General features: G+C 46.0%; 1 protein-coding gene across 1 annotated transcript in view; it reads left to right on the plus strand.

Annotated features, from left to right (window-relative positions):
• CACNA1S (calcium voltage-gated channel subunit alpha1 S) overlaps positions 1 to 26,295 on the plus strand; it is a 753,083-nt gene that overhangs the window by 337,417 nt on the left and 389,371 nt on the right. The window contains exons 11-12 of the mRNA XM_085643164.1: positions 19,211 to 19,436; positions 21,851 to 22,058. Coding sequence (XP_085499290.1) covers positions 19,211 to 19,436; positions 21,851 to 22,058 — 434 coding nt within the window. The remainder of the gene's footprint in view (positions 1 to 19,210; positions 19,437 to 21,850; positions 22,059 to 26,295) is intronic.

A 26,295-nucleotide genomic window follows, 5' to 3' on the forward strand; every position in this document is an offset into this window, starting at 1 on the left:
GAGATAGGCCTATAGTTCTTTAAAGCCTTGGTGTCTGCTCCTGCTTTCTTTAAGAGTGGAGAAACCCTAGCTTCCTTCAGCTGGACTGGGAGATAGCCCGCCTCTAATGAATCGTTCAGTAGGCTCAACAGCTGAGTTTGAATACCAGGCAGGGCCATTTGAAAGATTCTCGGGGGGCATGTATCCATGCTGGAGCCTGACTTGACTTGGCCGACAAGCTCAGCCAGGCTCTCCTCGTCAATACATGGAAAACTGTTCAACGTCCCTATCGTCTCCTGACTAGCAGGGCAAGATTACAGCAGAGGTTTAGCTGGGATCTCCGTGATGTCCCTAATAATGTCCTGTACTTTCTGAAGAAAGGACCTCTGAAAGGTGTCACAGTCGGGTTGGTCACTAGCAGGAATCTTCCCATCCAGCTGCGTCAATTCCCTTAGGATCGCAAAGGTCTCCCTTTGTTTGTTCGTGGCCCCTCTAATTTTATTCTCATAGAAGGCTGACTTCCTCACCAGGATATCCGCCTTGTATTTTGAGAGAAGCATTTTATAGGTTTCTGACTCCGCTGGGCTATAGCTGAGTCTCCACCTTCTTTCCACCTTACGGAGGGCTTGTTTCTTTTCCCTGAGTGAGGCATCAAACCACGGTGCTCCCTTTCCTTTTGCTCTGGTCTTCTCCAGCCGCTCAGGGGCCAGTTTGTCCAGAGCAGCACGGATCCAGGCCATAAGGGCTGTAGTATCGGAGTCTAGGTTCGTCTCCCTCATCTTAGGAAGTGAAGTGGAAAGCAGCGTGGAAAGTAAAGAGTTTGCCTCTATCTTCTTCCAAGACCGGACCTTTCTCCACAATTGACTGGATACTGCAGGTGAGGGGTCTCCTGGAACCCAGCACTTGATCAGGAAATGGTCTGACCATATGCAGGGACTGACCTCAGTTATTTCTGTCTGGGATATGGAAGACCAAATTAAGTCTATTGTATGGCCCTTCACATGCGTTGGTCCCACTACTAGTTGCTGTAAGTTAAGCGAGGAAAGATTATTTTCAAACTCTACCTCTGTGAGGTCTCTAGGTACCTTATCCCAGTGGTAGTTGAAGTCCCCTACCACCATAAGGGATTTATATCTGGAGCCCAAATCCGTCAAGAGCTCCAGGAAGGCGTCATTAAAATCTGGCGAGCTCTGTGGTGGGCGGTACACTACCAGCAACATAATACAGGAGGATTTAAGTGAGATTTTTATCCCCAGGAGCTCCGCACAGTCACAGTTTTCAGCTACGACCTGTGTCACCTTGAAACTTTTTTTAAATAAAATGGCGACCCCCCCCCCCTCTCCAGTCATTGAGGTGATTATACCATAGCGCATCAAATTCGGGAGGCAATGCCGCCAGTATGTCCGGCGTAGATGACGTACCTAGCCAGGTCTCCGTAAGGGCAAGGATATCAATCTCGCCATCAACAAGGAGTGAAAAAACCTCCAAATGGTGCTTTTGCAAAGAGCGCGTGTTCAGCGTCGCAATTTTTAGCCCTCGGACCTAAGGGGGTGTGGCGAACTCCTGGATCGTCTAGGTTCGCCTTCTCCCTGCAGCAAAGCTTCTTCTCGAAGCTTGGCTAGTGTTGTAGTGTCTAGCTCCGTATTACCTGTCCTTAGAGCCCGAAGGGTATCTATAGAGTAAATATGAGGCAGACGAGGGGTACTGGCCCCTGGGCCCGTCCTGCCGCGGACGGGCGCAGACGGGCTTTCCTCTGACGCTCCTCCGGCGCGCCGCTGCGCGCATGCGCTGCACGCTTGCATTCTAGTCCTTTAAATAGTGTATGGCAAAGAGCACTCGGGAAGACTAGAGCGCTACCCCCAGAGGCGTCTTGGGAGCGTCTCTAAGCCCACACTCAAGATGGCGGTCGGGTGTGAGGCGGCGCGACTTTCACCCAAGTGGTGAGTCGTGTTAATTTCTATTAATGTGCAGGCAATGCGAACATGGGGGGAGTAAGGAGGATGAAATTAAAAATGAGGTTACCACCAATTCTGATTTATGAAAAAATTAACAACACAACAAGTCCAATTTTAAAAAGGAGCAAAGTGCTCCGACAATATTTAAAAGTGCAGCAGTAATTCAGAAGCGGCAGCGGCAGCGTGACAATCCAATTTGTTGTCCGCGCGCAGCCAACTAGTCCCCTAAATAGTATTTGCCAAAGAGCACTCGGGAAGACTAGAGCGCTACCCCCAGAGGCGTCTTGGGAGCGTCTCTAAGCCCACACTCAAGATGACGGTCGGGAGTGAGGCGGCGCGACTTTCACCCAAGTGGTGAGTCGTGTTAATTTCTATTAATGTGCAGGCAATGCGAACATGGGGGGAATAAGGAGGATGAAATTAAAAATGAGGTTACCACCAATTCCGATTTATGAAAAAATTATGTAGGGAAAGCGGGCGAAAATGTTAGAAGCCACCTAACTGCTGATAATAGGCGCACTGATGCCATCCATTTTTAAAGTTAAAACGCAGCATTTTGCCGCTGTTAAAAAAAAAATGGGATTTTTATTAGTTGATTTAGGCGAGCCACGTACCACATAAAAAAGGTGCGTGGCTGCCATGTTAAATCTGCAGCGCGGTGTGGCACATTGAAAAAAAAATTATCGGGCTTATTTACAAGGCCCTTGCGCCACTTTTGCTCCATTTTTAACATGGGAAAAGTGACGCAAAAGTGGCGCATGGTGCTTGTAAATCTGCCCCTATGTTTGAAGTTAAAGCGCAACGTTGCGGTAAATACACAATTAAAGCAGAACCAACATGCCGCAATCAATTTCAATTTCAATCACAAAATCACATAATTCCAGGGGCCCTGCGTATAGGGACAAGATGGACTTGCCCAGTATTTAGGGAGCTGCAGAGAAAATAGAGGATCAACAGAGAGGGGAGGGGATTTAAGGTGAAGAATGTATGGGGTGAAGCCATCGTGCACGTGTAAACTAAACCACCATTTTACAGTATAAACCACTAACATACAGGGTATAGCTGGATATATCGCAACTGAGAATCTTTCATTAAAAAATCACTTTTGTTTTTAAACGTCTAGTAAAATGTCCTTAACGCAAAACTACGATCCCCACCCAATTTATTTCTACGATTTATTTTGCCAGCAACCAATATATTCGGTCAAAACTGTTTTCCGTCAATAGATGTCTGTTCGCTATTTGACCTCTTTAAACAAGGTATACAAACACAACATTTGGAAAACGCAAGTACATTTCTGGCCTACATTCCAGCAGTATTACCACATTATCTCTGTCTTACTCCCACAACAATAGGTGAGCACGTGGTGTTTATTTACCAAAGCTGCCGAGATGAAGTGGTGTTTGTGTGCTATAAAGGATGCGTCTATTGATCACAAGCAAATCAGGAAACCGTCAATTACCCCTGGAGGACCGAGGACAGGCAATGAGTTATCAGGCCTTCACCAGTCGCATAATCAATATATTTTTGACATTGTGCTCCATTTAGTAGTAGAAAATGGACAGTTCAATATGAAAGAATTACCAACTTGGTAAGTGAATGCCCATCGTTTAATTAAGCTGGAAATCCGGCCACAATCTGCAGGGCCCAATGCAAACTGACTCCGTTATTGTTTCCCACATAAAGTCGTAAGACTCTCAAACAAGAGCCACTCCAAGAGCAACAAGCTATCAGAGAGAGGTTCGGATGAAGGGAGAAGGATCAGCTAAAGAAAACAAACCTCTGCTGCTGTCCGTCATGTCTGAGTGGCTCTAGGCATCTCACAGCTACTTAGGTACAGGCAACACAACAGCGCCTACGCGGTCACGTGGAAGAGGTGTGGCGCAGCGGCCAGGGTGCCTGACTCCGCCATGGGGTTCACGGTTCGATCTCCGGCGCCGGCAGCAGGTCAGCCCAGCACCATGTGACTCTGGGCAATATCTCGCTTAATCTTCCCGAGGGCCCCCAGCACCGGGAAACCACTTCGGAGGTAGATGTGTGCTTTACAAATACAAGGTTATTATTATTATAGGGAAAGCGGAGAACGCCAAACTGCTGACAATAGGTGCACAGGTGCCATTGCTAAAACACAGCATGTTGCCGCTGTTAAAAGAAAATAGGACCTGCATCGTCCAGGCAACACAACAGCGCCATCAAGGTCATATAGGGAAAGAGGGTGAAAATGTAAGAAGCCACCGAACTGCTGACAATAGGTGCACAGGCGCCATTGCTAAGACACAGCATTTACCCACTGTTGCAAGAAAATAAGGATTTTTAAAAGTTGATTTAGGTGAGTTGCACAGCACAAACAAAGGCACGTTGCTGCCTAAATCTACAGCGTGATGTGGTGCATTGAAAAAAAGAATAATATTTAAAGTTGAAGCACAACGTTGCAACGCTTTAAAAAATAAAAGTTTTTTTGTTTACCTCAATATGACGAGCAATGCATGAAGGGAAACGTGTGCTGGTTAAAAAAAACAAGCATTGGCGTAGCCAATAGGGCTCGCCTTCGGGACCTTATCAGTGTTTAGCCATGCAACGGTTGGTGTTGTAGAACCAAGGATATTGTGCTGCATAACTAAATATTTATAAGGGACCAAAGGCGAGACCTATTGGCTATGTTTTTCAATAGTGAAGGAAGTAATCCTTGTTATTGGCAGGGTGAATGTGCACACTGAGCAGCATTTGCTGCTGCTTTTGGGCCAGTCCAGACCTGGTTGCATCTTTTTGTTATTATGGTGGGGAGAAGGGTTTACATTACTTAACAGGTGACATTTGTGTCAGAGGGTGGCACTCTGTGTCACATGACACCAAGTACTATAATGTGACCTATCCGTAGCTGCTTCCTGTTGTGCGCTTCATGCGAACTGTAACACCGTGAATCCTCATTTGTTAATCTTAAATACTTGAGCTGCTGTCGCCGTTCATTTCTTTCAACTTTCCCTTTAGATATATTTATTTCTGAATGGTGAAAATTCCTATGACGTACAGATAAGCCAGAAAGAACCACCACGGAGGCCGCAGTTACTAGCAGTACATGATAGCGATAGTTGGAAACAAAATCTATAGGGGCAGAAATACTTATTTGGATATAATGACCCGCCACCCATGTATACTGTTTATTCTCGCTTCAGATTGGGGGTTCTGCCAATGGACCAGCACTCCAGGCTGTGACAAGGGTTTGTTGCCACATCTGGTCAGTGCCAGATTGACACCAGAACAATAGAAATATCTGCCCATGAGGTATTTCTTACATCAGCTAATTAAACACTATAAAGCACTATAGCACGGCCGCTAGAATTAAGTGGCAGTGAAGAATAGGGTTGACATAATTATGCAGCAAGGAAAGTCGAATATGTAACATAATGTGGCACAATATGTAGCAGTAATATTTCAGTTTTTTGACAGTTTAACAACTACTAATAGTGTATGAGCAAAGCCGCACCTCATTAGTACCAGTTCAACACCTGAATGCAGCAATCGTCAACTGAAAGCTGACCCGTTAACCCTTGCAGAGGGTTTGCCACTTCGCCGAACCACATATGACCCCTTTTGTTTATAAAGTGTCTACACATGTCTATGAATACCCTTGTCTACACTGTGTGCTACAAAGTGCGAAGGGTACAATGGGAACGGTACACAACACAGAAAGCGTACCTAATGAAGGTAAGAGCCATGGGTTAGAGGGAGCCAAATCTTGAAAACCTTTAATGCAGTTTCGAGCTTGGCAACAGTTTCTGAAAGGAAGATTCTAGAGTCCTCACTGTGAGTAATGCCGAGCGCGGACTTCGGAGACACGATCAGTGTTTACTTATTCAACTATAGCTGCCTTTCATTCAAAAGACTGATCGTGATGGATTGTGCATAGTTTGTACATTACAGTATGTATCAAGTGTGTGTGTGGTGTGTACACTACAGTATGTGTCAAGTGTGTGCGGGGTGTGCACACTAAAGAATGTGTCAACAGTGCGCCTATGACTACCGATGTTGTTGACACGTTGTAGTTGTGGAACAGCTGCAGGCTTGAATTTAAAACAGAATTATTGTATTTTTTGGTGGTCGGTGCCCCTCCTCACTGGACTGACATACTCAGATTGCTACCAATCACAGCTGTGAGGAAATGAGGCGCCCTCCCTTGTTCACCTCACAGCACTGCGACTGCTCCTGTAGCATACAACATAGCGCCAAGAGGAGTAAAGAGGAGCTAGACATCCAGGGGAGTTTCAGTACGCTGAGAAAGCGTGTGGCCGGGGACAGAGGAGAGGTACACATAGGAATAGGTGTGTGGCTCTGGAGGTGTACAGAGTCGGAGGCTGAAAGTGAGTGTTACAAAGCTCAGAGGATGCGTGTCGAAGCACTGCCCTCTGTGGGGGTCTGCATGCGAAACAGCTGGGAGACACGATCAGTGTTTATTTATTCAACGTTAGCTGCCTTTCATTCAGAAGACTGAGCATGACGGATTGTGCATAGTTTGTACATTACAGTACGTGTGAAGTGTGCCTCTCTGGTTTGAACCGGCATCGGCATACAAATAGAACATGGTGACCAGTGTTTGCTCTCCCCCCACGCCCCAGTGACACACTCAGGAGTAACACCCTCAGTAATGACACCCAGTAGTGATACATCCAGGAGTGATAACCTCAGGAGAGACACACAGGACTGACAAACTCAAGAGTGACACGCCCAGGAGTGACACACTCTGGAGTGTAAGTACAGGTGCCCCTGTCCCTTCAGGCTGGACTCATTAAGATGTGGACTAACAGTTACAGCATATGACCTCGAAGCTGGGTAACCAGGTTCGAGTCTCTGCGGCTCAACCTCTTGTGATTCTGGGCAAATCACTTCATATCCCCGCGCCTAACAAAACATGGATGTGCCCGTCTGCAACAGCTGGTGCTCGTGTAAAGCGCCATGATACCTCCGGGTTGAGTTCGAGCTATATAAAACTGCAAGACAAAAAACACTGCTCTGCGGATCTTACATGCCCTCACACGTGCACTCACTATCACGTGCCTCAGAGGTACTCTTGTGCTCGTGGGGGATGCACTCTCTCCCCTACATAAGTGCCTCTCTGTCCCAGAAGATTCACGCACTTCCTGCTGTTTGGCAAAGAGTGAGACACAAGCTCTCACGTGACAAGGTTGGGGTATAGCGCCCACCAAGCGCCACGTGCTCGTGGGGGATGCACTCTCCCTCTTCATATGTAGCCCTCGCTCCGAGAAGATTCACGCACTTCCTGCTGGTTGGTGAAGAGCGAGACACAAGCTCTCACGTGACAAAGTCGGGGTATAGCGCCCACCAAGCGAATCTCAGGTTTAAACAATCATCGTCATACAAATAGAACACGGTGACCAGTACGGGGTTGTTTGCTCTATCCCACACCCCAGTGACACACTCAGGAGTGACACCCTCAGTAATGACACATCCAGTAATAACACACCCGGTAGTGATACATCCACGAGTGATAACCTCAGGAGAGACACACAGGACTGACAAACTTAAGAGTGACACACTCTGGAGTGTAAGTACATCAGCTTCTGTTCCTGCAGGCTGGACTCATTAAGATGTGGCCTAACGGTTAGAGCGTACAACCTCGAAGTTGGGTAACCAGGTTCGAGTCTCTGCGGCTCAACCTCTTGTGATTCTGGGCAAATCACTTCATCTCCCCGCGCCTAACAAAACGTGGATGTGCCCATCTGGAACAGCTGGTGCTCGTGTAAAGCGCCATGATACCTCCGGGTCTAGTTCGAGCTATATAAAAGTGCAAGCCGAAAAACACGGCTCTGACGATCTTACACGCCCTCACACGTGCACTCACTGTCATGTGCCTCAGAGGTACTCTCGTGCTGGGGGGGGATGCACTCTCTCCCCTCCATAAGTGCCCCTCGCTCCCAGAAGATTCACGCACTTCCTGCTGGTTGGCGAAGAGTGAGACACAAGCTCTCACGTGACAAGGTCGGGGTATAGCACCCACCAAGCGCATCTCGGGTTTAAACAAGCATCGGCATACAAATAGAACATGGTGACCAGTACGGGGTTGTTTGCTCTCCCCCATGCCCCAGTGACACACTCAGGAGTGAGACCCTCCGTAATCACACACCCAGTAGTGATACATCCAGGAGTGATAACCTCAGGAGAGAGTATACAGTTCCTCTATTTGTATAGGAGAGTGTAGAGCACACTCTCCTTGGAATTTAGACTAAGTGGGGGGTAATGTTTAGTAAGCCTGAAGGGTATAGGACTGTGTGGGGTGGGGGAACCCACATTGGTGGAACTAAAACCCTCACACACCCAGCAAGCTAGGTGTCATGCTTCATCATCTGGGTTTTGCTCCTCGTCAGGTCGGCGCTGCAATTCCCGACGGGCACCCAGGGATGGGGCTCTTTGGCGGAGATCTTTTGTTCCTTGCCGAGGGTGAGTGCAAGTGAGGGCCAGGTAGGTGTAGATGTTTGTGAGTGTGGTTAAAAAGGGGTTGGTTAGTCTGAATATATGATTTTATTCGGTCAGTAAACCACCCTGTTAAAAATGAAATGAGAGGCGGTAGTCTTGACTAAATGGGTCAGGGACTACTCTACTCTGCTCAGGTGGTCAACATGTTTCATGCCTACAAGGTCAGGGGGATCCAGCGGCAATTCATCAGGACCAGTGATTTCAACTATCTACAAGATTGTGAGGGTGTGTTACTAATTATTTACAGTGATGTATAAAACTACCCTAAGTAAGTGTCGGAAAAACTAGACTCTTACTTGCTGGATTGGCCTATAGAAAAGGGAAAAAGGAAACAAAACAGGCACCAGCGTACATTAAGACGCACACTTAGTCAAAACTATACATTACAAAGACAGGAGCCTGAGACTCCTCATATGCATCTTCACTGGGAAAACAATTTACGCTACATACTGGTGATCATGCACAGGTGGATGCATGGTGCAGGTACGTGTCAGGTGATCAAATCTAAAATAGACAAAAAAACACGGCTCTGCCGATCTCACACACCCTCACACGTGCACTCACTGTCACGTGCTTCAGAGGTACTCTCGTGCTCGTGGGGGATACACTCTCTCCCCTCCATAAGTGCCCCTCGCTCCCAGAAGATTCACGCACTTCCTGCTGGTTGGCGAAGAGTGAGACACAAGCTCTCACGTGACAATGTCAGGGTATAGCGCCCACCAAGCCCCTCTAGGGTTTAAACAAGCATCGGCATACAAATAGAACACGGTGACCAGTACGGGGTTGTTTGCTCTCCCCCACACCCCAGTGACACACTCAGGAGTGAGACCCTCAGAAATGACACACCCAGTAGTGATACACACAGGAGTGATAACCTCAGGAGAGACACACAGGACTGACAAACTTAAGAGTGACACGCCCAGGAGTGACACACTCTGGAGTGTATGTACAGGGGCCCCTGTTCCTGCAGGCTGGACTCATTAAGATGTGGCCTAACGGTTAGAGCATATGACCTCGAAGCTGGGTAACCAGGTTTGAGTCTCTGCGGCTCAACCTCTTGTAATTCTGGGCAAATCACTTCATCTCCCCGCGCCTAACAAAACTTGGATTTGCCCGTCTGGAACAGCTGGTGCTCCTGTAAAGCGCCCTGATACCTCCAGGTTGAATTCGAGCTATATAAAACTGCGATACAAAAAACACGGCTCTGTGGATCTTACACGCCCAGAAATTACTTGTACTGTCTCCATGCAAGGAAGATAGAGATGTTTAGGAACAACTGCTGTGGCACAAAATGCCACGAAGGTGCTTGTGTGTGGCATAGAAGGACTCCCTGCAGATAAATCACGGATTTCAGTGACATAGCGCGTGACAGTAAGAAAATAACAAGTGCTCACCATGACGTTTTTGTTGCCTTTTTCTGCCATTCCACTTGAACAGCCTCGCCTGCTAAAAGGTTTCTTGTCTTTATGGGGCCATGTGTTTGGCCCCATAAAGAAGATAAGAAACCTTTTATGCCAGCAGGAAGTCAGACGAGCCAGTCCAACTGGGACGGCTCTAAAAGAAAAAAGTATACGTCACTGGAAGCTCTTTTCCAATGGCTGGCCACCGTTTAGCATAAACGGTGACGCCAGCCAATGGAAAAGAGGGGCGGGGCTTAAACTCCGCTAGTGACAGCTACCCAAAAACATAAAATCTCGCCAGTGAGACTGCGCATGTCTGTGCAGCCTACGCTAGCCGAGACCTAAAAAGCAGTTGTGGGATAGCATGTCCTGCGGCAGGCAGGAAAAAGTCATTAAAGAAAATAGTGCTCACAGACTATAAATAAAACATACCTGTGAGAAGTTGGCCTGATATATGATGTCACTAATTCTAGTGTACACCTTGTATCAGTCCAAACAACCCTTATGGTGATTGGTTGTAAAGTCAACCTTATAGACCAGCTATCCTAGTGGTAGCATGGACAAGAGCAGTCTTAGGCTAAACTCTGTATGGCATGTGAAGCCAGCTGTTATACCATTTGCAATCCCTTGAATACCAAATGAAAGGACACCACAATAGATATATATAAAAATAGGATGTATTTATTCTAGTCAAAATACCCTCAGCACTCTTTATGAGATTCGAGGTAAGTACAACACAGTCTTATTTAAGCATACATAAGTCACACAGGTAAGTAATACAGTTAGGCCCTAGGGGCCACGCAAACCATATACTAAGTAAGTGGTATAAGAACCACTGTCACAAACATAGGTTAGGCCTAGGCCTAGGGAATCGCTGGGGCTACACTATACTACCAGTTGCTAGGCAGTGGGAGGCCCACGGGATTCAGGTGCAGAGTGGAAACACTCACGAGTAATGCATTAAAGTCGATAGAACTAGTGATGTTTAGAAATTAAGAGTTTTAGGACACTTCGGAAAGAGCTAGGAGTTAGAGACTTGGAAACTAGCCTCTGGGATAGTCAATACCCTTGTGAGCACCGGAGTACTCAGTTTACCTAGCCCACGGGCTGCGGGTGCATAGGTGTGAACTTGCGTCGGGTTTCGTCGTCGACTCCTATGGATGCCTGAAGAAAAGGTGCTGACAGGCAGTCAGTGAAGAGTGTCCGGTGGATTCCAAGGTGGGAATCAAGAAGGAGGGTACCTGCAAGCAGAAGGGACAGAGTCTAGGTCACCAGCCAGGAGCCGGGAAGGAACCAGGAAGGAACCAGGCGAGGTCGTGAAGATGCAGGTGAAGAGGTGAAGCTTGTCGCAGTAGCCACGGGTACCAGGAGGCGTCGAGGATGACCAGAACCAGGAGGTGAGCTGTCCCAAGAGGGCTCTTGCTGTTGGCGGTGTTGTTATCGAGTTCAGACCCAACAAGCCTTGGCAAGCGCAACCCACGCTGGATGAAGGATTCGCTTCTGTTGCAGACCAGGAAGGCCTGAGGTGCTTCTCTTTCACAGGGAAGCAAGGACCAGTCTGGAGGAGCCAAACCAGCAGTGGAAAGTCAAGGGTTCGTCGTTGCTGAGGTTACTAGCCAACGGGCAAGCAACTGGACAGACGCGTCGAGCAGGAAAATGCAGAAGGGCCCCACGCAGAACTCGTGGAGTGTGGAGGGCTGATCTTTGGTGCAGATGGTGCTCGGGGTTGGAGCTTCTCAATTCCAAGAGCACAACTTTGAGGATGCCTCAGAAGCTGCGCTGGAAGCTAGTAGCCAATTTTCCCAGGTAGCCGGTCCCACGTCTCTCGTCGCCTCCACGGATCTCAGCTTTGCTGTGGATGTGGATCAGGGTCGGAAAAGTCTGGAAGTCAAGGCGCTGGTTGGGCTCTGCAGTCGGTTCCTCGTAGAACTGGGGCAAAGCAAACGGCAGGTCGCTTGTTGGTGCCTGTTTGCACAGGGTGGCCACTCCTTGGCCACAAGGGAGATTCTTCAGTCTTCTTCCGCAGTCGAATGTCGAAGGTCCAGAGTTTCTGTTCAAGTTGCAGTTTTCAGGATAATCCAAAGTCCTAGGGACTCAGCTCCCACTCTTATACTAATCTGGGGGGCTGGGTTACCTGCTAGGTCCCTCCTATGGGTGGGACCAGGGAGGGGGGTGGTTACACCCCCTTCCCTTTGTCCAGTTTCTCGCCAGGACTGGGGCTGGAGTGCCCCAGCACTGGTTTGAACCGGACTATGCATGGGACACCTTGTGTGCCCCAGGCAGTGTCTCGTTTCTTTCATCCCTCCCTGCCCCAATACACTAAGCCCTGTCTAGGGTGGTGCTAGCACCTCCCAAGGCAGGAAACCTATTGTCCAAGCCTCCCTCCCTGGAAGGATTCCCAGCAGCAGGAGGTCAGACTTGTGTCTGTGGCAGCAGCATCCATTTTGTGATGCTGGGGCTCTGGTTAACTTTAACCGGGTAGTAGGTCTTCAACATGTCTTCTCCCTCTAGAAGGGAGGAATACTATCCTCATCACCAGCAATGGTGTGGGGGTAGTATTCCAAAGTGTTAGACACCTTACACAACATGTTTTGATAAAGCCAAACCATAGTTACCATAACCACGAGGATTATAAGGCACTTTAAGAGTATATGGTAGGTGATATCATAGAACAGCTATAAGGACATGGTTCTGAAAGCTGCAGACAGGCTCAGCTCTAGGGTACACCCATGCCCTGGGTACCTAAGGTACACTGTACAGGGCCCTAGAGGGTGATCCTTACCAATTGGGTTATGTACCTAAAGTACATAGTGTGAATTTAGAGAGAGAACAGCTGGGCTGTGGGTCTGATTAGCAGGCCCACAGCCACATCTAAGTCGAAAACCAGTGAAGCAAAAGCAAAAAGTGGGGGTGAACATAGGAAGCAGACCCTACTCTCCTACAATACCAAGTAACAACACACGTAAGAGGGCCAGTCCTCATCGGAGGGTACAAAAAGATAAAAGGCTATACTAAGCAGGGACTACTAAGCCTCTTCATGAATCAAAAGCAACCATTTAGAAAGGACAGTAACATGAGCCAATTGAAAAGATGGGCAGAAAATAAACTGAGCTTCAAGTCCATTCCTTAAATACAGCATGCCTTGCGTTGCTTAGGCGAGTCCTAAAAACTTGAACTGCTAGGTTTCTGAAGAGGCCTGTCACTTGCATTCTGTGCATTCACATAGCCTCCTCAGCTTGTCGATAGAATGCATGGTTTATGTTGGACCAATGAAGCATTTTGTCTGGAGAGCAGCTGCTTTTATGGCATGTACAAGGACTTAATCCCCTGTATATTAATGGATCTGATTCATTTTCTTAGGGATTATGAGGAGTAATGAGTTACATTTTGATTGGAGGTTTACTGTGATGAGGTCCTGCAAACTCCTGACCAACTTCTTTGTGAGTCCTGCATGTGAATCGCCTGAAGCCCCACTTTGAGAGGTCTTAAGTGGGCATGCTCCTTGCCACAGATGCAGTGATGGAGGAGGAAAGTGAGCCTCTTCCTGACCTCCTGTGTGCAGGAGAAAAGGATGGGTCAGTGGAGGGTGTGGTCCTCTCCACCACACTGACCCCAGAACAGCAGAGAGATTGCCACCAGCTGTTGGGGCAATTCCCAGATTTATTTTCCCTGGTACCTGGTGTCACTGACTGGTGCGTCCATGAGGTAGACACCGGGGACAGTCCTCCTGTCTAGCACAAGGCTTACAGGGTGACCGACAGGGTAAGGGCCTGCATTAAGGAGGAGATCTCCAAAATGTTTGCCCAGGGGGTGATTGAGTCCTCTAGCAGCCCTTGGTCCAGCCCCGTGGTCTTGGTACCGAAGGCTGCAGCGCCTGGTGACACTCCAGAACTTAGGTTCTGTGTGGACTACCGAGGTCTCAATTCGGTCACGAGGACCGACGCGCACCCCATCCCCAGAGCTGATGAGCTCATAGATCGGTTGGGGGCTGCCCGGTACCTCAGCACGTTTGATCTAACGTCTGGGTACTGGCAGATTGCCTTAACTGATGGGGCAAAGGAGAGGTCCGCATTCTCCACCCCAGATGGGCACTACCAGTTCCGTGTGATGCCCTTTGGGATGAAGAATGCCCCTGCCACCTTTCAGAGGTTGGTCAACCAGGTGTTGGCTGGGCTGGAGGATTTCAGTGCCGCCTACCTGGACGACATTGCCGTATTTAGTTCCTCATGGAAGGACCACTTACGCCACCTCTGGGAAGTGTTGATGGCGCTGCGCAGAGCAGGCCTCACAATCAAGGCCAGTAAGTGCCAGATTGGGCAGGGTTCGGTGGTGTACTTAGGACACCAGGTAGGGAGTGGCCAGGTGGCCCCTCTACAGCCCAAGATTGAGACCATCCTGGCTTGGGAGCCCCCAAGGACCCAGACGAGGGCCTTCTTAGGACTCACGGGTTATTACAGGAGGTTTGTCAAGGGGTATGGCAGCATTGTTGCCCCCTTGACTGAGCTGACTTCCAAGAAGCAGCCCAAGATTGTGAACTGGACTGACACCTGTCAGAAAGCTTTTGATGCTCTCAAGACTGCCATGTGTACAGCACCCGTACTCCAGGCGCCCAACTTTGCTAAGGAATTTATTGTCCAGACAGACGCTTCAGAGCATGGGGTGGGGGCTGTTCTGTCACAGATGAATGAGGAGGGACTAGACCAACCTGTAGCCTTCATCAGTAGGAGGTTACTTCCACGGGAACAGAGGTGGAGTGCGATCGAGCGAGAGGCATTTGCTGTGGTCTGGGCGCTGAAGAAGCTGAGACCATACCTGTTTGGGACTCACTTCCGGGTTCAGACCGACCACAGGCCCCTCAGGTGGTTAATGCAGATGAGGGGTGAGAATCCCAAGTTGTTAAGGTGGTCCATTTCCCTACAGGGTATGGACTTTACGGTGGAACACCGCCCTGGTACAGAACACGCCAATGCTGATGGTCTGTCCAGATTTTTCCGCCTTAGTGATGAGAACCTCCCAGGGGATGGGTAGTTCTCCCCACATTTCAGCTGGAGGGGACGTGTGTTAGACCTGGCACCATTTGCGTGAGTCTCCCTTCCTTTTTTCGCTGTGTCTCCTCTGTTTTTGCTGGTTATAGATGCTCTGGGCGCTGTGCCACTGCCATTCAGTGCCACAGCGCGAATGCTCCCTTTGTAAAGATGACATATGAATTGGTACATCCATGATTGGCTTATTTGCTTTACCTGTTAGTCCCTAGTAGCGTGGCCTGTGTGTGCCCAGGGCAGGTAAACCGAATGCTGCTGGTGGGCCTGCAGCACTGGTTTGTGCCACCCACAGAAGCAGCTTGTAAAGTGTGTCTCAGACCTGCCACTGCAGTGTCTGCGTGCAGTCCAGACCTGCCATCTTGGCTGTGAAGTGCACCCACTTCCCAGCCCCTAAACCTTCCCTTGGCATCCTGTAAGCCCCCCTTATGATAGGGTGCATTGTATGTGTAAGGTAGGACATGCCCTGATGTATATAGCATGTCCTAGTAGTGAATTACACCCCATTTCGTTTTTCACTACTGTAAGGCTACCTGTTCTCCATAGGCCAGAATGGGAGGTCTGGGCTATTACATTCTATAGTCCTAACTGACCCACAGAACATGGTAGAAAAACGAATCTAGTATGCCTGAGCTCAGAATATTAAAATACATCTTTTAGTGAAGGTTATTTTTATATTCTGTGTTTGAAACTACCACTTTTAGAGTATAGGTACTTTCTTGCCTAAGCCTTCCAGTTTGCTCTGCTATGATGTGTATTGGCTGTCTGGTTTTGGAGGGACAGGGCAGGCTGAGTCAGACCTGGGTTGAATAGAGCGACCTGCCTTGGTGTGAGGGGAGGGGTAGCTCCTGCACTTGAATAAGACTGAGCCTGGCAAGGTGAAAGCTGGCTCCACCTCCCACTGTGCGTCTGAGGCAGACCCCCTCTTTCTGAAAGGAAGGATGCAGCCTGATCAACAAAGTGCTCCAGGGCTGGGCAGAACTGGTTCTGGCTGGGTTCAGAGACTTGGGACCCCTAAGAACAAAGACTTTGGGGGTATAAATATTTGTGCACAAACCCCTACAATTTGTATTGCTCCTGGATAACAAGAAGAACCTCTGTCCTTGTGGCTACAAGAATCTGCAAGAGAAGGACTGTCCTTGTGCCCTGTGTGCTGTTTCTGGGACTGGCCTGCAGCTGCTACTACTGGACTTCAAGAAGAGGAAAAGAACTTTGATTGGACTTTTATTTCTTTTGCTACAGCAACTACCCAAGGGCTAGGAGAGAGCTAGCCTCCTGCTGGAGTCTCAGGCACATCAGACTCCACCATCAGCCTCCTGTTTCCTCCCAGCGAGGATTACTATCCGCAGGTGAGGCTCCTGTGTATTCCAGGGCCTCTAGTTCTACTGCTGAGAAGAGAGCGCTAAAAATCGTTGCTAACCTCCGTTAGCGAGCCGCTGCAGCTGGTGAGCGTGAGAAAGAAATCGCCGCTCCGCTGTCGCCGAGTGCTCGCTAACCCCGAAGATCGTCGCAGCACCTGTCTGCGGGCCTGAAAACGCCCGCTATCTGAAGATCGTCGCAGCACCTGTCTGCGGGCCGGAAAACGCCCGCTATCTGGAAATCATCGCAACAGGATCATCGCAGCGCGGACGCCGAGCGTTCGCCATTTCCCCCGCATCGAATCCGGATCGTCGCTTCCTCGCGCAGCGCCACCGTTGTCAACGCAGCAAGATCGCATACGCAACAGGCCCGGTGCATCATCCTCCCTTCGCAGCAAGGATTTTATCGCATCACCGGATCAGCGTGAAGAAGTTTGTCGCTTTGTCCTGCCCGCAACCCAGCGCATCATCCTCCCTTGCGGTAAGGATTCAACGCATCGCTGTCTAGCGTGAGGAAATCTATCGCCACAACTCCTTAGCGACATTTTTGTTGCTTTGCTCCAGGAACCAGATACGTTGTGAGTAAAAGGGTCGCAGAGACCCCTGCCTTGAACTAAACATCATTTTGCGCATCCTGAACTATTTTTCCTTGCAGCATTTCTAAAGTAATTATATTTTTATAGTATTGTGGATTTTTACTGTTATTGGTCTTGTGATTAAGTCTATATAAAAATACCTATTTTTCATAACTACTTGAGTGGTGTCCATTTGTAGTGTTCCTCATTATATTACTGTGTATGGTCATAAATGCTTCCCACACTGCCTCTGAGATAAGCCTAGCTGCTCGTGCTACGTTACCACAGGGTTGAGCAGGGGTTGTCAAAGGGTGTAGGCTGCTTACTCTGACTTAGGAAGAAGGGTCCCTACTTGGACAGTGGCCAGCCATTGCCAACTAGAGACCCCCATTTCTAACAGTCACCTGACTGGTGACGCCTGTGGTGGGTGAGTGTAGAGTGTCTTACATCACAGGCTAAATACTAGAATGTATCCAGCCGGATACTACAGTGGTAAGAGTCAAATTGATTGCTGTACAGGACATTATTCCGCTGCAGATAATGCTGCTGTTGCTTGGATACTGCTTTCTCCTAGACTTCACAGAAAGATGGATGGTTGTGCATTGGGCAGACTAGCTGAGGTTAGTGGGCCGGTGCTGGTTTTTAGGACAATGTTTACTTTCTTATAATGCCTTACTCCCTGCACCCTACCACCAGAGGGCAGACAGCACCTACCGCTGGTTCTTGTTGCTTTCGGAATCTTGATACGGAGTCCATTCTTCACATTTTATTGCCACCACGCTACTTAAACCCACGATGTTTGTTTCTTTAAGCCACGTGGGGTAAATATTTTTGAGATACAGCGTAAAAAGTCGAAGCTTTCGGCTTTGTAAATTGAAAATTTCAAAACAATTCTTGTAGATGTTAAGGAGCACTTGTCACGCCGTAAAGCAAACCAGCGGCGAATAGACTGCAACGTGTAAACGTGCGGACGCCACAATAATAGAAACGTCACAGTACAGAGTAGGACTTTGAGTGAGTCATTGTGTTTGTAGTCGATTGCGGCCAAGTGAGCAGGTTGGTCGAGTTACCGGTGGTCCGCTCACCGTTACATAAATGGACGCCAGTGGATATGTACCAAACAAAACAGTGATCACCTAAACTTCAGTACATCAATGAGTGTTTTCGGTTTTGAACTAGTTCAAAATGAATCCATGAAATTTACAATATTCTTTTGTTTTAAAAGAACCTGTTTAAAATGTATATTAGAACTTTGGAATGTTGTTAGCTCCATTGAAAACAATGGAGTGCTCTGGGCTTATAATGGCTGGTGTAAGCCCGTAGCTCCAACATTCCAATGTGTCTTTGTTCACAGCTCTGGCTGTGAACAAAGGCTTCAGGGAACCTGAGGGGATTTCAATCCCCTCGCGCTCCCTGAAGGCTTTGTTTTATTTGTTAGAACATTCTGCCCTCTAGTGGCAGAATGTTCTAATAGCCTTATAGCCCTTCCTAGCAGGGCTATACCGGCTTTTAAAGTCCCTCTGCTTTGTTAAAGTCCCTCGCCTTTGGCTCGGGCCTTTAACGCTGCAGCGGGCCTTTAACAGCCGGTATAGCCCGCTACGGCGGGCTATAAGGCTATATTACAAGTGTGTATTTAATTAAAATGTACAATATTTCACTCCCTGACGAAGGGGCTCCCCTCAAACGCTCATTTGCCCAGTGATCTGAATTACGAATTGTTCGATAATTATCACATCCTCACAGTTTTCCCTGATCTCTGATTTATACCACATGTGCTCGAGGGCACCCACTTAAATCATCTATGACATTTTGCTAATTGCCTAAATACATTTGTGTTCTTGTTTTTCTCATTAAATATGAAACCACACATTTGCTCCGTTTGTTTGTTTGCACTTTTTAGGCAGGATCCTTATTTTAGTGCTGCTCCTGTATCTTTCTGGTTGGTGGCTGCTTTGTTTTAGGTATCTAATTATATGTGACTGTTTACAACATGTATTGTTGTCTAAAGTATTTTCCCTGAGAGACGGATATAATTATTGTCTAACCGAATGATGACAGTCTCACAATGTCACATATTCTGAATCCCAGTCCAACTTGGCAGTCAGGGACATTGGGCTTGGCAGAAAAACGAAATAGCAAAGTATGTTGTTTAGGGATAATTTAGCACAGGTTTTGCTGCTTGGTGCATGAGCAACAGGGGCCTTTTTCAGGGATGTGGAGTGCAGTCCAGGCCCACTAGAAGTAATGTAGAGACTCCAGAAACTGCAGTCTGCATGCATGGAAATTTAGTCGGTACGGGCTATCACAGTGATGAGCAGGTGACTCCTTTTCTCACTTTCTTGCATCTAAACCTAAATGGTTATGAACAGTACATGTGCATATAACGCTCCGTCTATCTCTCCTTTTGTACAACAGACACAGCCAACACAGTGCTGCTGGCTCTGTTCACTGCAGAGATGGTACTGAAGATCTACGCCCTGGGATTCCAGTCGTACTTCATGTCTCTCTTTAATCGCTTTGACTGCTTTGTGGTATGTAGCGGCCTCCTGGAGGCTATACTGGTGAATATGAGCATTATGTCTACCCTGGGCATCTCCGTCCTCCGATGCATCCGACTTCTCAGGATCTTTAAGATAACCAGGTACCGTCCAATGTTTTGTCACATCTCTCCTTATTCCATCTCTCTTTATTCCATCTCTCTTGTGTTCATGCACAGGCAAACCAATGATCCCCCAAATTATGAACAATGTCACTTTTTCCACGTTTTGTTGAAACAAACATATCAAGATCTTATTTTCTGAATTTTACCTGCTGCCCAACCACACATGGTATTTTATTGCTTAAATCCCTCCCACCCACTACTTGTTGCCCCTCCTGGCTATGAGTCGCCAATCTGTGCTGTACATTTTATTCATTAGTCCTGCTTCCACCTCTGATTTGTGTTTCTCTTCAAACACACACCTTCAGTCTGCACCAGCAGGGTGTCTATCATCTTATCGCAGGTATTAGCTGCCAAAAGTGATCAATCAATTTCTTTTGCACCTATGCTATAAAGGTAGTACAATTTCCCACCCACTCCTACTGCTACATCACTTTTGGTTTGGGCCTCACGGCGTGTAGGAAAGTAACTATCTTTATTGAGAACAGTGGCAGGTAAGGGTTTTTAGTTATTTAGAGAATCTCAAAACTGTGTGTAGTAAGTAGTGCTAAGTAAAAAGTAAGGCTTAATTTCTTCTTGAATGTACATTGGATTAGTTATTGTCCTGTATGATACACAGTTGCTTGATCTTTCTTGATTCCATTAGGTACAGACTCTTAGATAAACAGATAGCTGTAGTCTACTTTTTAATATTGTATTTGTAAAGCACATATCTAGTTTATGTTCACTATCACAGGCAAAATATATAACAGGCAAAATTTGTGGTTGGTTCGGCATCAACTATGAGTATTGTAAAAGTTGAGGGGGGCAGTTGTTTTGAATGTGGCTTCTCAACAATAAGCCACACCCAATCCCTGCACTCCCACCTGGGAGGCAAATAACAAAATGCAAAGACTCTATCACTTTTAGAATAAGGCTTGGGGTTTATTACATAATACTCTCTAAACAAAAGCTGTCTCAGATACCAAATGCATAAGATTCAAATATATATGTAGCAAACTTATAATCTAAAGGCATGAATCAATAACTGAGCAAACTATAATACTGATTAATAAACAAGCAATAACTGATATAAGATAAGGTACACCGGACGTCCTGCAAGAGATCAGAAAGATATACATATATAGAGAGCAGAGGAGTACTCTGGATGTGCACCTCCCACACCACAAAGAAAACACCTCCAATGATCAAAGAACCACACAACTCAATACATCACCTGGTGCATACACTGCCCACTTCTGACTGGGGGAATTACAGCCGGGGATCAGAGCTCAGCAAGCCAGGGTTCAATCCGAGATGGACACGTCTGCCCTCGCTCGGAATCCAAACTCCCAGTTTCTCAGCCTGCAACCCTCAGCTATAAACACACTAGAAGATTCGTGAAAGACCTCCTCCCACCGCCAGAGGAATTTTACCAGAACTGGCCAAGTTCCAAGCAAGCATCTCCATGGCAGTAAGGAGCTCTCAAGTCTCTTCCTCCATTCGCACTTCTTCCAGCCTCTGTCTTGACGAAGCTCTCACAAGGCCTTCCACAGTACACTAACAAAAACAATCGCTCAGGAAAACACCAAGACCTTGAATGTTAATAACCCAAACAACTTGCAAGCACGGCTGTGCACGCAGCAGCAAGGCAGAGTCAGACATGAGGCCCTGTCAAAGGCAATAGTCCGCACCTATAATTCTCATCCACACAACTTACAAGCACCACTGTGCACACAGAAAAGTTTGAAGCAAGGTAAAGTCAGAAGGCAGAATGACATTAGACTATGTCAAAGCCAATAGGTCAAAGTCATAGTTCACCTAACCCAAATAACATTATACACTTAATCCCTCAGTATACAACATTGAGCACATGTGTGCACCACCACCCACAAGACTGCACCTCAACATCCCATACCTTCTAGTCTTGGAAAGACTATTCCACTAAAAGACAGAAGAAAAGCAGGCATATGCAAACCCATCCTACATTAAGGCCAAGGTAACATAACACACTTAAGTCAGTACAGAATGGTGGTGGTTGAGGGTCATCATAGGGTGTCAGACCACAAAAGTGGCTGATTCACTACAGCAGTCAGTCTGAGTGTCAATATGAGGTTGGGGCAAGGAGTGGGAACCTAGAACTCTGTGTCTACCTTTGCGCAGTGCTGAGTTGAATTCAGTATTCCAAAATGCCTGGGTGTAATATGTCTTTCCAACAATGCACAGTCGTGTGTAATACTTGACAGGTGAAGCCCGGTTTGGTCATCCTTATTCATGGAGCAGTATGCAGCCAGCCAGCAACGTGCAGGTAGTTGTAAGTCCATCATTGGGTAGTGATCAGCAGCAAATTGAGGATTTGTTTCTGTATCTCACTCTGCATACCTACCTCGCTGTAAATGTTCTTCTCTCATCATCAGGTACTGGACCTCCCTGAATAACCTGGTGGCCTCACTCTTAAACTCGGTGCGTTCAATTGCCTCCCTGCTTCTGCTCCTCTTCCTCTTCATGATCATCTTCTCCCTCCTGGGCATGCAACTCTTTGGAGGGAAATATAACTTTGAAGACTTAGTAGTGCGAAGAAGCACCTTCGACAACTTCCCTCAGGCTCTCATCAGTGTCTTCCAGGTAAATCAGACAAGGCAATTGTGACCCCATTTTTTAAAATGTTTTGGGAGAAGATGACTTTTAGAGGTACATTTTGTTGGCAAGGTAATAGGTAATGGTCCATACCAACACGTAGAAACTCTAGGTTGAAATGAGAGAAATTCTGTTTGTCTGTGAGTATAGTGATATGAAAGATGTACAAGATTGTGTTGAAATACGCCACAATCTTTATGCAAGAAATGAGAAGACTACATTAGATCACATGTGGCTACTAATGAAGGAATATATCACAGTCAGAAGAACTGAGTGACACGTGATGACAGAAGGACTTGATCCAAGAAACAACAGTTTTTTTAGAAAGAAAGGGATCAATTCCAGTTTTGCTGTTGCACCTAGATAGTTAAGATATCTGAAATTGTCATATAAAATTGTAAGAATCCATAACAGATTTTTGAACATGAATATTGACTAAATAATAGTCAGCTTATTTAGACCCAGGCACTGGTGGTAAAACTGATCCAAATCGTTCTTGGTCCTGTATGCCATGTCGTTTCCACTAGCTTTTGCTGGTGGTAATTGCTTTTGAAACTAAACTAAAAAACTGAATATAAACACGCCCAGAATGTATGCAAAAACGGTTTGCACAAGTTATACCTTATACCTTAATCCTGCAATTATCTGTAAAATTAAAACATGGACCTTTTTGTGCGTGACTGATTGTGGCTATCCATGGTCCATCCATGGTCTACCTTTGGTCAATCACTGATGACCATGGTTTGATGGAGAGCCAGCATGATTTCCATTATAGTTCTGTAATTTGTTAGGCTACTACCCTGTCACTGAAGAGCATTTCAAACACTTTTTCTTAGCCCTATGCAAATATTCGGACACACATATCCCAAAGAGCTCCCTAAAGCACTTCACCACACTATGCAGTTCCTTACAACATATCCAAATAGCCCGAAATCTGAGGTTTCCTGTAACAGTCTTGAAACTACTACCTGCAACAAAAATCCACAACTACCCAGTCTTAGAGACAGAGCGCCTCGTTATGCATTACATGGATGTGGGTTAGTTAATTTCACACCCCACAGTTAATGATAGCAGGGATCTTAATAATTCGGGGGGGGGGGTGCGGATTTACCGGGATTATGATTTGAACAATGCAACCCGCTGAGTCATGAGGAAGAACTGTGGGAATTCATAAATCCTAGTCTGGTTCCGCCGATAATTCCTCATTCTCAGTTTCAGTGGGAGGTTTCGGCACAGCCTGGTTCACGGTGTTTCTGCAGACCTTGTAATTGTATGTTGAGCTTCTGCTGCTATGGTGTTAAACACCCCCCCCCCCCCCCCCCCCATATCGTGTGTGGCTGAAACTCATGAATAACAATCCACACCAAAGTGACAATGTATTTCCACTCAGATGCAAGTACAGCCAATACAATCAAAAACACATTCGGTCAAGGAAGCTTTGCTCCCACCAATTTTGTGAACATCCAAATAAAAATATGCAAAATAATTCTAGCCTACTTGTCTATAACATAGAACAAATGACAAACGTTTTTCTACCAATTACTGCTCTCGTACGTTTCCTTTGTTTCTTATTCCCTCCTGCCCTCTATACCCATTGCTACCTCTTTTGGTCCATTCATGTGCCTTCTCTAATACTCTACCAATCTGCATCCCCTCCGATAGTTATCAAAGTGTAATGTTTAGGGTTACCGCTCTTGTTTCTGATTCCATGCTTCCTGTAAGACTGAGGATATGCTAGTTGGCAGTTGGCCACTTAACAGAATACCCAATTGAAAATTCAATAAAAGTCTATCAATGATAAATCCACAGCATGGAAATAAATGGATTCCAAAAGCTCAAAGTCAAGGTGCTCCAAACCAGAGATACAAAACCGCTCTATCCGCTGTAATTTGTGTTGCGGGCTCTTATATATAGGTGTGTCCTGGGACCACAATATGGCAACATCAAATAACCAATTAAATAAGGTGTTGGTCCTCGAATCAGACCCATTCGTTTCCATGCTGTGGATTTATCATTGATAGACTTTTATCGAATTTTCAATTGGACGCTCTGGTATTCATTGTTTGTCCTGATGATGACCATCTAATTCTAATATGGTCGAAAGCCATTAACACCTACATGTGGCCCTGATTGAAGAGGACTATGTGTTGTTTTTGTCTTGTTCAAACTACATATATGTAATTTTCCTCAGCCACCCTTTTATGTTTACACAGTGTATTGTCTTTATGGTTGTTTGTGTAACCTGTTGAGCGCCATTATTGTTTTACTGTTGTTATTACAATAGTCTTACTAATACATTTTATATATATTCACTAAAAAAAACATAGGTTTCAGGGGCGTTATAGTTAGCTGGACATTTCCCTCGTACAAAACCCTAGAAATTCCCCCGTTATAGTTAGTTCAGCTAACTATAACTCGCGCCCCCGCAATGCACTGCTGATGACGTCACATATTACATCACTCATGACATGGTCAGTGACATCACTGATGACATCTCAAATGACATCACTGATGACATCACTGATGACGTCATCCAGTGAGTCTGTGTTTCTGTAAAGTTTTAATATGTTTAATATATATATTGAAAGGCCTGTTGAAGAATGAGTGGGTGTACAAGTGTGTGAATGGATGATTTTCTAGGTGCGTAACTGACTCTGTAAGTGAGTCATTAAATGTATCTTACTGCAGACTAGTGACTAAACTGTGTGAATGTCTGTATGTGTCTGTGTGTTGGTGTATAAGTGGCTGCATGGTTTTGTGAATACCTATATGAATGTGTATATATGGGTTATTGATTGGTTGTCTCAGTATCTGTATGGGTGCCTGAGTGTTTGTGTGGGTAGGGTGTGTGTGACTGTGCATAGATGTGTGAGTGGGTGATTCTATGGTGCATGGTTTTAAGAGTGCAACTGTGATGGACTGTATGGTTGGGTGAGTGTATGTATGAGTGTTTGTTAGTGATTGAATGTATATCTCAGTTGTACATGTGTCAGTAGCTACATATGTGAAACACAGTGTATATGTGTGTAAGAGTATATAACTATCTATATGTGAGAGTGTGTGATTGAGGGAGTGCCTGTATGGATGAGTGTGTGCTTGTGTTAGTAATTGTATAAGAGTGTCAGAATTTGTTAGTATTTTTATGAGTAAGTGAACTTGAGTATGTTTAACTGTATAGGTGAGTAAATTGGACTGTGATTAATTATTTGCATGACTGACTAGGCGTGTCAGTACCTCAATGGATAATTGGCGGTGTGTGAGTGTCTATATAGGTGTATAAATGCATATGACAGTCCTGTACGGAGTGACTGCAAGTATGAGTGACTGTACAGGTGAGTGAGTGGAGATGTATGTAGACCTAAGAGTCAATGAGTGGGTATGTAGTTATTGGTATTGGAGTATCTTTGGTTTTCAAAATGGCCGTCTGAAATTTTGAGTCGGTGTATCAAAGGTTATATTAGGGTGTGAGAAGATGCACTAATATATCACATGGATGAAATCAGTGATGTCATCAGCAATGTCATTTGAGATGTCATCAGTGATGTCATCAGTGATGTCACTGACCATGTCATGAGTGATGTAATATGTGACTTCATCAGCAGTGCATTGCGGGGGCGCGAGTTATAGTTAGCTGAACTAACTATAACGGGGGAATTTCTAGCTTTTTGTACGAGGGAAATGTCCAGCTAACTATAACGCCCCTGAAACCTATGGTTTTTTTAGTGAATTTCAAAGGTTTTTTAAATGCCAATTCCTAACTTTAACGCCCCTGAAACCTTTGGTTTTTTCAGGGAATTTCAAAGGTTTTTTAAATGCCAATTCCTAACTTTAACGTGCATGAAACCTATGGTTTTTTCAGTGTATTTCAAAGGTTTTTTAAATGCTAATTCCTATCTATAACTTATCTCTGAAGATATCATGTTTAATGATTTTGATTGGATTTCTATATTTTTCAAATTCAGTGTGTCAATTTCATGAATTATCTTTTTTTTAAAATACTTTTTTATCACTATTTTTTAAACTTATTTTTTCAATTAATTCTTTTAAAAATTAAAAAAATGTTATTTGAACTTAATGGGTTTTACAAACATATTTTTTTATATTTTTCAAAATATTTTTTTAACTATATGTTCAAAACTGTATTTTATATATTTTTTTCCATGTTTTTGGATCCGTGCACCCTATGCGCACCGTTCTCAATCCCTACATGATAGCATCCGCGCAT

This window comes from Triturus cristatus, chromosome 1_1, assembly GCF_964204655.1.
Source record: "Triturus cristatus chromosome 1_1, aTriCri1.1, whole genome shotgun sequence".
Lineage (NCBI taxonomy): Eukaryota > Metazoa > Chordata > Amphibia > Caudata > Salamandridae > Triturus > Triturus cristatus.